At 49.2% G+C, this 11,267-nt stretch overlaps 1 protein-coding gene across 1 annotated transcript in view; it reads left to right on the top strand.

The window, feature by feature from the left end:
- The first annotated feature begins 1,018 nt into the window (after positions 1–1,018).
- Positions 1,019–11,267, top strand: part of LOC136624613 (Fc receptor-like protein 5) — a 55,045-nt gene continuing 44,796 nt past the window's right edge. Inside the window, exons 1-2 of the mRNA XM_066598570.1 lie at positions 1,019–1,090; positions 9,541–9,810. Coding sequence (XP_066454667.1) covers positions 9,642–9,810 — 169 coding nt within the window. The 5' untranslated portion in view covers positions 1,019–1,090; positions 9,541–9,641. The remainder of the gene's footprint in view (positions 1,091–9,540; positions 9,811–11,267) is intronic.

Below are 11,267 nucleotides of genomic sequence, written 5' to 3'. Positions count from 1 at the left end.
AAGGTGTTTTCCAAGACTTAAAAAATTATGAGCAACGAATGGAATAAAATTAAAAAAAAAAAAGAGAAAGCACCTTTCACCCTTTAAACGCCCTTCCCTCCGGCGCAACAACAATGGTTCTGGAAGCTGCTGTGCACTAATTGCCTGCAGTTTTCATGTGAACAGCGATGGATGTCGGAGCACGAGGACCAGAGTGGCGGGTGTACAGTAATAACTTTTGCCTGTCATGTTTAAAGCCGGGATCACGCAAGTGTGTGGTGAGATTGTACTATGTGTGTGGGTTTTGCGTTCATAATACGTTGCACCAATCTGCCATAGGCTGCCATGTTGCTGCTCACACGAACTGTGTGAAATACGTGCGCAAGAAAATTCGCAGCATGTTCTATCTTGACGAATATAATGTTCACAAATATTGCATGGCGATTGGTGGCATGCAGCAAGTATGGAATGTCACTGCGGACTTGCTGCGTGTTGTGCCTGTCCCTCACGGACGGGCGTGACAAAGTGGATTACACTCATTTGAGCCTGGTCTAAGGATAAGATTTCTGCATTTATAGCTCCATATTTTCCACTATTTTACATTTTATCAGACATGTTGCCAGTTATTCTGATGGGTTTTCTATTGATTATGTATAGTATTCTATCCTCATTGTATACTTACCCCAATATAATATACTATAAGATGTTCACTGAATGTTCTCTTTACCTACAGGACTAAACACCGGGGGCGGTGACCACACCGAGATGTATGTCCGTCCGGGATCTGACGTTCTCCTCCCACTGAGTTATAAGCTGGCTATAGATAATAAAATGCCGCAGTGCGATGGCTTTGAATGGAAATTTGAACAATCAAATGTGTCATTCAGGATCAGCAGAAGTAGAGGCTGTGAGATAACAGTCTATAATAACGCTACACATTTCATTAACAATTATACAGTAGTTTTGCCTATCTATAATTATAAATCATCAGTGAATGGAACTCTCGCCCTCATCAACGTCACCTGGGAGAACAGCGGCAATTATAATGTTACTGCATACAACCCAGCAGGAGCACCAGTATTCACTCAGACATATACTCTCCATGTACAGTGTAAGTGACCCCACTAGGTCTGTAAGATTCTGCTTGGGACAAAACAATAAACATTATTGCCCACCAGTGAGAATACAGAGAGGGATGGAACAAGTCACGTTCTGAGGCACATGCCTCCTCTTCAGTAATGCTGGACTGGGGGGACTTCTTACCCCTTAAACTTGCTCCCTTATAAATAACGACAAACAAAACTGCTTGCTGGCATAATTGTGGGAAGGCCACAGCTTTATTAAACCCAAAATTTTATTTAACATTCCTTTCTTTTCTTTCCATGCCTACCAATTTTTCGATGAGCTATAAACGTCCAAAACTTTGTAACAGGCGTGAGAAAGCCCATAATGGCTTGTAAACGCCCTCCAATCTCCAGCTGGCATGGAAAGTCCACTTTTCCGCCACTAAGGATGCAGCGTAATCCTACGTTGCATTCCGCCCCCCACATGCCAGCGCCAGAGCCGCCTCCGCCCCGTCCTGCAACCCAGACAGGAAAGTGTCCATCCCTATATCGCTGAGATGCACACCATCCTGCCTCATCATCCCAGCCTCCCTCCTCTCTAATTCCCAATGTCTGATCGCTACCCCACCTATCGATTTAACAAATTTTGACATTTTGAAATTGACACTCTTTCTAACTCTCTCTATAGCGTCGGCATCTCTGGCCTCCCTCCAAAACCTCCTGGCAACAATGTATGACCAAACCAGTATAACTTTATTAAAGAACTTTTGAAAACGCATCATATCCTCCTTCATCAGCGTAACCAACTCCGCCATCTTAACTTTTCCTAAGTCATTTCCACCGGCATGTATAATGAGCACAACGTTCTTTGTAGACCACCTGCTGATGCACAAAACTTCGTGGAGCAGCCTGGCCCAATGCAGCCCTCTTATCCCATACCATCGCACTTGTACATTTGTCAGACCCAGATTTCCACCGATCGCCCTGGCCCTGGCTCTCTTTTCGGCCCAATAGACGTATGAATGGCCGACTACCCATACAGTCCATTCCGCATCTGTAACAGAAAAACCAAAGAAAGAAACAGGCAAACCCCGAAATGCCGGCCCTCCGGCCTACGCTTCGCTTTACAAAACCCTGCGATCCGGACGCACATATGACCTGTACGCCTCTGATTTCCACCGACCCACTCGTTTTACTTCTTCCGCTTTCAATCCGCAGCTGAAAGCCGACGTCGCTGCGCCAATCCTGAAGGAGTGGGTGCCGAACTCTCCGGGCTTTAATCCCAGATTGGCTAAGCATGCGCGCATGACTGCCCCAAACTGAAATTAAGTCAGTGGAGCCCCCGACGCGTGCGCTAATAACGGGCCTGCCTTGCTGTGACTGGCCAAGTATTGTTTTAACAACCTTACCGGGCACCATCTGGACCCCAGGGCTGCTAATTGCAGCCACTCACCCGCTCCATACACATCGGTTTTAGACCTTCTGATGCATATCTTCACGTCTCTTTCGCTGCATATGATATCTTCAAAACGCAAACCGCCGATTTTCCTCCTGCTTGGCGACACCAATTCGCCCAACCTTAATGGCGCAAAAAACGCGAGGGAAAAAGCCGCCCTGAACAAAACTACTTCTCCTGCGCCGTTGCAAACCGATTCTAAACTATCTAACATGGCACAGAGCAGCTCGAACGTGATTGGCCGTCTAACGTCTTTTGACGACTTCTCTTTTCTCCAGCCCTTTATTATTTGACCAAATACAAATTCTTTGGTCACATTGCGTGCGCCATGATGGCGTAGCAAAAACGCGATGGCTGTCAGTTGTTTCTTCGCCGCGTCTGCCGACGCACCCTGCTGGCGCAGTTCCGCTAAGGTATCGAGCGTCACCACCCTCGCCTGCGCTTGTTCGGGAAATTTCCCCCCGCCGCTGCCAACCATACTCTCCATATAGCGCTGTACCGTTTCCACGTTGATTCCACCACTGAGTTGCGAATCAGAGTTAAGAGCTCTCTTCTACTATTTCCCATAAGAAAGCCGGGCAACATACCCCTTCGACCTCCGCCGTTGGGTGCAGCTCCCTGAAACTCTCCATCTGGAAACGAGAAAGAGCGTCAGCAGTTCTGTTCAAAACACCCGGCACATGTCTCGCTTTTATCCTGACGTTATTCTGCAAACATTTCCACATCAGATGGCGTATCACCGCCAACACCAATAACGACGACGACGTCTGTTTGTTCACCGCTCTGACCACTGTCTGGTTATCAGACCAAAAACAAATACTTTTATTTTCCAGGGCCTGTCCCCAAATTTCCATGGCCACCATCAAAGGAAAAATTTCCAACAGGGCGATATTTTTGACCCACCGCCTTTTGATCCACTCCGCTGGCCATGGGGCATTGCACCAGCTGTTCCCGAAAATGACGCCAAAACCCCAAGAACTGGATGCGTCCGCAAACAAACAAAGTTCTTCGTTTGCTATTTCCTCTGTTTGGCACACTACCTGGCCGTTAAACGACTGTAGAAAAACCTGCCATACATGAAGGTCCGCCCGCATGCCCTTTGTCACCCTGACAAAGTGATGTTGTTCCTTGACTCCTGCTGTTGCCAGCGACAGGCGCCTGGCAAACGGGCGGCCCTATGGAATGACCCGACATGCAAAATTCAGCAGACCAAGCAGAACTTGCAGCTGGTGCAGTGTTACCTTCCGTGAACTGCCCACCATTTTTACTGTCTGCCGAAGCTGCGCAACTTTGTCGTCGGGCAGCCGAAAAACCATGTCCGTAGTATCGATTTCAATACCTAAAAATGTTAAACACGACACCGGCCCGACCGCTTTTTCCCGAGACAACGGCAAACCCGCTTTCTTTATTAGCGTTTCGAAAGAGGAGAGCAAGAAACCGCACGTCGCGTGCTCCGGAGGCCCGATGAACAAAAAGTCATCTAGATAATGTAGGACCGATGATATGCCCGTCTCAAATCTGAGCATCCATTCCAGAAAGGAACTGAACACTTCGAAATAATAGCATGATATTGAGCAGCCCATCGGTAGGCACATATCCACGAAATATAAATCGTCAACGCGACAACCCAGTAAATGAAAACAGTCGGGGTGTACGGGAAGTAGGCGAAAAGCCGACTCGATATCAGCTTTTGCCAGAAGCGCTCCCTTACCCGCCTGCTGGACTAAGCAGACCGCTCTATCGAACGAAGTATACAATACCGCCGTCTGCTCCTTTGATATTCCATCGTTAACTGAGCTACCCGTCGGATAAGATAGGTGATGGATAAGCCGGAAACTGCCCGGCTCCTTCTTTGGTACTAGGCCCAAAGGAGAAACCCGCAGATTCTCGAACGGCGGCTCCTTGAAGGGCCCCGCCATTCGACCCATTTTTACCTCTTTCAGCAACTTATCCATCACCAACTCCTTATTTTCTCGTGTGGACTTTAAGTTACTACTGAGCATCAGAGCCGGAACTGGGGTATGCGGGATAACGAAACCCGAGGCGAAACCTGACCTAAGCAGATTTGCCTCCCGCTTCCTGTGGTATCTGCCGAGCCACCGTTCCAGGTACTGGCCGTTCACTGGGGTTGTTCCCAGCTGCGGGCACACCGGGCATCGACGTTGTTCTTTGTCGCCGAAAACACCGTGCTGCTGCATGCATTCCTCCACAAAAGGAACATTCGTGTCGGAATTTGCATGCGGCCAAAAACCGACAGTGACCTTCATTAAAAGCCCAGCAGGAGCCTGAGGGCCTCTGCGTCCCCAGTGCCTGCTGTGCGGTGACTCCTGTATTGCTAGTTGGAAAATTTGTCTTGGGCGGCTTCTGCGCTAGGATTAGCTGAATCCATGCGTCAGTTGCCTTTGTTGCCCAACTAAAATTTTTAACACCCGAGACTCGTCAACGGAAGTCCTCGTCATAGCGCCACCAAGCTGAACCACCGTGTAGCTTGCAAGCGCTATGTATGGTATTTATATATACCAACAGCTCCGGACCTTTTTGCGGATGCCGTTGGCATATCACATGCGCCATCGTTAGGATGGCCTGCAACCAGTTACTGAAAGTTTTTGCTACTTTTGGTTTTTTATCGACTCCCTGTTCCGAAAAACGTTCTTTATCGACCGCGACATGTTCGACCGATAATAGAGACCAAATATCGACATATAAACAATTGCTTATCTTCTCCACCACCTCCTCTGCTAGGCCCCCTCCCAATGGGGCCACGCCACAAAAAAGTGAATCTGAAAATTTTAAACCGTCTTTAACCAGCTCTTCGCCCCTCCCGCCTGTAGGCGCAGAAGCGGGTGCGTGAGCCACACTACCACACTCAGGCGAGCCTCTACTCCCTGGATCGTAGGACACTAGTAGTCCTTTCTTTTTCTCAAACCGATTAACCAGCGCTTTCAGCGCTACCATAAAATCATTTGTACCACCGGGCGATGTATCGCCCCAAGCTTCACCATATGTCGACTCACCCACTCTGTCGTCCTCCGGCCTTGCCAAGGGAAAACCTGGGGTGGGTGACCACGCTTGATGGCAAATGGAGCCCGCGGCGTGTCGTTCCTGGACCTTCTCTTGGGCGACACCCCGGCTCCTTGGGCTTTTTGCGCTGGAAGCCCCGAAGGCCGCTGCTGCCACTCTCTGCCTGCCTCTACTGCCGACTCTCCTAACATCTACGGAAGAAGCCGGTGACAAATGAAGCGCTATCCGCGGAGCCCAAGTCTCCGCCGCTTGGCCGTAACGCTCAGCTCTCTTTTTCACCGCTCCCGCGCGCTCGCTTATCCTTGCCCAACTATCTCTTGCGCCGCTTGTGCTTTCGTCCCCAAACCTCAGCGATGATGAGCTGGCGTGTCCGCTTGCGCCGCCCCTACTCTGCCCTGCCGCCGCGCTTCTTCCTTGCCGCCTCACCCTTTTCTGCAACGCTCTGCTGCCCGCCCCGTGATAACTGTCCCCTGAGCACCCACTGCCTGTTGCCGACCCCTCCCTGTCTGCTCTGTCCCTACTTTGCCGCACTGCTCCTGATTCCCTTAAAGCATGCTCACCGCGATGCCCTCTGGCCCTAGTTGCCTGCGGTGGCAATGTACCCCAACCCCTAGGCAATAAGGCCCTACGCTGGGCCTCCCACGTGCTGCTACTTCGTCCCGCGCTTCACCCCCCCCTGCATAATGACTCCTCGCTCCTGCGCCCGCCACTTCTGCTGCTCTGCGCCTCTGCCTTTTGCCCCTGTTCGCTTGCGCTGTGTAGCCTATGTCGCTGGTGGGAGACCCGCTCTCCTCGCTTAGGCTCGCGTTTTCGCGCCAAAAAGTCACGGCGCCGGAACTCTTTTCAGCCCGCGGATCCCTCCGCCAGCGCCGCGCGCGGGCCTTTCCAACTCACCTACCGCCGCTCGGCAGCCAGCCACGGGTTGCCCCACACCCGCACCGGACTTACCGGCCCTGGACACCGCCTCTCCGATCCCGGTAAGTCCCAATCCGTCCGCCCCGATCTCCTCCGCGCCGCTCCTGACGGTTCCTTGTTTTCTCCCGACACCTCTGCGCTGCGGCCGCGCCATTCCGCTCCGACTTTCTCTCGCTGCTCCTGGGCTACTGTTTCTTCCCCCCTTCTTCGCGGCTGGACTGGTGCTCAGCATGGTAGGGGGGATTCTTCGTCTGCGAGGCCTTCCACGCAGCTCCATGCTGGCGTCCAGCTCTGCGGGGTTTTCCACCGTCCCGTCTTCTCCCGCGCTTGCTGCTCCGATCTCTGCTGCCATCTTCAATAGCCACTCCGGTCCTTGGCTAGCTACCGCCTCCTGGATTTTCTTCATTAGCTGGTCCATGCTGCTTGGCTCCGAAGTCCTGCTACACGTCTTCCTTCTTCTTTATTTTCTCCTGGACTGAACCAAATCTCCTCCTCTTCCTCTTCCTAACACTAAAACTCCTCCTATCCCTGGTCGCTTCCCCCTTTAACCCTTTCCTCTCCTTACCTCCTCCCCCCCAGTCCCCCGCCCCTTCGTTATACACTCTGTTGCTATCTAGAGGGTGCACAGATATATACAAAAACAACCATAAATGGGCAAAGTGGAGAATAAAAGGGAAGGTTGAACAAAGAAGGGGTAGTGGGGGGGGGGGGGGTAAAGGAAAAAAGGGGAAAAAATAATTTGAGAAATACAGATTATAATTTTAAAATCAACATTAGGCCACCTGCACTCGGCAGAGCCAGATTTCACATGTGGGTTCCCGCAGTGGATTCTGGCTCTGACCCAAGCCGGCGACCCTGCATACCTGCTTTTGCTGTACTGTGGATGACTGCGGACGCAGATGACTGCGGTTATGTGCAGTACAGATTTTTTTTTTAATATGTCTTTCCTGCACCGTCGCTAGGCAATGACATGAGTACCTGCAGCTTTTCTGCAATGTCAATTGCAGATGGGCTGCAGGTCAATGGAAGGCCTCTCACTGGCCAACTAGAATCCTGCTCTGCACTAACAAAAGGCTCGGACCCTGAAACAGCCAGTCTGTAGATACGTTTTTTTTTAAATAATAAAGAAGACTCTGGTTTGGCTAATATCTTAAAAGCCATTAATATAGGCTTAGAATTGGCCCACTGTAATGAGCGACGGTCAACAAAGCATGTCTATCTATGTCTGCTCTAATTATAAACCTCTGAGGTAGAGGGTCCCTCTACACTGCATCCCACCTACACTACACCTGTATAGCAGAATATGTCCTTCTCCCTGGAATTATTGTAAAACTGTAAGCAGGTCCGGAGGGTCAGTTCCATGAGGGTTCAGGACACAGGGCCTACTCTGCCAAACTGGGCATCATGAGGACTAACACCTCCTCCAGTAGGTTCACACAAAATCGCCACTGAAATGTGGCGAGTGAAGACAGTTTACAAAAGACAGACATACACATACACCAAAGACACCCTGACTCTGGGCCACTACAATGGCGCCATAGTTTATTGGGTTAATGCAAGGGTTAATGGCTAGGTAATAGGAATGTCATGTTTATGGTGTATTGTGATTTAATATGATTTTGCACGGACAATCAAAAACACTTGGGATTAAGTTGGCTGGCCTGCTAACTCAAACATTGTACTGGTGGGTCCGCGCTGATGTGAGTGGTCTCAGCAGCACAAAAAAGTAGAGTTAAAAGTGCGGAGACACCCGTGATAGCATGCGAACAAGCTCCCAGTGCCTGCGCATATATCTCACGGTCTTATGAGCATATATATGCTTACCTCCATGCGCGACCAGCCTTACTCCTCAGCGCTGCATCACACACCTTGCCACCACCGATTTACTGACCTCCGCCAGGCACGCTAACATTCAGATTTTCTACCACTTAAATGTACAGGGATTGGTTATAACAATAAAAGAATGTATAACACATAACAGCACTAAGGTGGCTAACTTCACCCCCTCTTCCACATTGTACATTCTGCAAATGACATCAGTGAGAACCTGAGCAAAGGGTGCTCTAATTAAAGGGAACCTGTCAGGCAATTTAGCCTGCCCTCACTGAAGGCAGCATCAAGTAGTGACAGACCTGCTGAGTCCAGCTGCCTGTCACTCATGGAGTGATGTTTAATAGATTCAGTGCTTTTACACAGAGAAGTCGCTGCGCTTGGTGAGAGATGAGTCCAGACTATTCATGAGATGCCTCTCTCCTTGCCCAGCCTCTGTGATTGACAATTGTCAATTACGGCAGGTGGGCGCTTCATGAATTCCCCTCCATACAAACCCGGAACCTCCAGGACATAAATGCATGTCCTGTGGCGTTAGGCCACTTTCAAAAGGGGGTGACAGTATGAGCGAAGGCAAGCCAATGTAGGGAAAACTATGGGTAAACTGTGTCATTGTTTGTTTGTTTGTTTGCTCACGTGAACGATTATCGCTACATGTGAAAGTACCCTTATTATCTAATGTTAAAGTACACCAGCCGTCCTATGGAGCATAATAATGTTCTTCCTGCTAATGTTAAAGTTATTTTTAAGAAAAACGTACCACCTCTATCTGTCACCACACCGTCATGTCACATCCTGCAACACTGACACTACTACCCGCCCGTTATATCATTATGATTAAGAATCTGACATAGGCGTCAACGCACATGATAAAGGAGTCCCTACTCTACACCCTATCTGTATAACAGAACACTCCCATCCCCCTCTTTGGTCTTACTGTACATGTTGCATTAACGAAAACGAAAACTTGACTATAGGCTGTTCTAATTACTAACCCCTATAATAGAGGAGCTCCCACACTGCACCCTCTCTGTGTAACACAAGACTACCATCCTCATCTCTCTGGTCTTCTTCTACATGATTACATAATATTATTGTGAACCTGACTATAGGTTGCTCTAATATGGGCCTAATGTATAGAATGGCAACCAATCAGCATTCATCCTCTTAATTGGAGGAAGGCTGTGAGGCAGATTGGATTGGGAAGACCCTCTGTCCTCATATATTTCACATTCTTTCTTGCCCTTGTTCCTCATATAATCTCTATTCCTTCAGCACCGGTATTGGAGCCTTTCCTGAATGTTTCCTGTCGTCATGATGGTGGAGCCGACATCATCTGCGGGACTGACACCGGGGAAGATCTCTCATTCTCCATTATGGTAAAAAAAGGTTTATTGCCGGAGAGCGCTACCTCATCCAAGATGGTGGGAAATGTCAGTGAGGTTCATACCGCTGTGGCTTCACCTGGACCTTGGGATATTACATGTTCTGTGAGGAACCGCGTCAGCGACAGTGAAACCAGAAGAACGAATGTGATATGTCCAGGTGAGTGTTACTACCTGCTGGAGGTCAGTAGCTGCAAGAACCATAGGAATAAACACAAGCTGGAATCTGCTCAGGCGAGGGCTAGTTATGTAAGAATGTAACACGGCTTCTGTAGTGACCCGGAGGGTCCTACAGGGTAGTCAAACAGTTACCAAGTCCTAGATACCTCACTATGAGCTCCTAGGGAGCTAGTCTGCAACCTCTCTTTTCTGATTGGCTGCTTACTACTAAATTCTCTGATTGGTGGACTGGGAGGAGTTGAGTTAAGCCCAGGAAAATGAGCATGGTGGAGGAGGAAGTCAGTCCTGGAGTGCGGGAAAGTGACAGGAAGACAAGGAGTTGGTTGTTGGAGGTGGAGGAGAGAGAAAGGAGCACGTGGAGCTGCAGCAACATAGAAGTCACTGGAGACTGGGGGATGAAGGAAGTGGTCAGGAACAAGTCACAGTGAGGAGAAGGAACCTGAAAGAGCACTTCTCAACACAGTGTAACTTGCCCTGTGTAACTAGAAGTCAGTGGGAGAACAGTCAACTCTGCTTATGCCCCTATTACTCTACAAATACCCTTCCGGAAAAAACCCCAGATAACTTAGACTGGCGGGTTCATCTTCCTGAACTGTGGAACCGTTCAAGAGTTTGAACTTGTATTTTCTGCTTGCAGCAAATCTGTTTAAATCAATCCTAATTGGAAGTTCAGCAAAGTATGAACTGTTGTTAATCACCCAAGCGTTAAGTAAACTGCGTACCTTAAGTTTACTTTATCAAATCTGGTTTGGAGTCTTTATTACATCGCTACCAGAAGGCTTTACTGGAAAGGTACTGGTGTCACGTGATCATTCAAACTATAGGATTCGTAACCACTATTATTGTATTACCACTGTGCATAGCCAGGCCAGGCCGCATATCGATATTCCGGGAATGGGACCGTAGAGCCACCGTTGACAACCATCTGATTCCCTGTTGTCTCCCCGCGAAGGTCTGTGCTTGCCTGACACACTTCCTGATAGAGATCCTATGTAGGTGAAATGAGGGTAGAGGATGAGCTTGGCATGGGAGACTCAGCAACTTCTGCAGACAGTTCATTAGAGCCTTCCTAGGGGCGGTCAGTGACCATGTCTCTTCGGTAGGACCTCCGTTTGCACGGGTTAGACCATATATTTGCTCAACAAAGTAACTGCTCTATTTCCGCTTCTCCTCCAGTTCAAAATAGTGTAAATATATAGCATCAAGACAGCAGCGTAGTCCCAGTTTTGTACAGGCAGGTGGAACTTGTAGAGTTATCTCCAACTTTCACTATGTTGAATGCAGAAACAGCAGTAAGTGGGACATCCAATCAGAAGCTTGACTATAGGTCAGCGTTCTGGCCTCTGCGTTCTCCTTATCTCAGCCAGAAGTGTCCAACCTTTTCCTTCCACCAGCTGAAACTCGAATATCCTGCCGTACAACAAGAATAAAGTTCCT

This window comes from Eleutherodactylus coqui, chromosome 4 (genome assembly GCF_035609145.1).
Source record: "Eleutherodactylus coqui strain aEleCoq1 chromosome 4, aEleCoq1.hap1, whole genome shotgun sequence".
In the NCBI taxonomy this organism is placed as follows: Eukaryota; Metazoa; Chordata; class Amphibia; order Anura; family Eleutherodactylidae; genus Eleutherodactylus; species Eleutherodactylus coqui.
The sequence above is the reverse complement of the archived record's forward strand: the minus strand, read 5'-3'. Positions and strand labels throughout refer to the sequence as shown.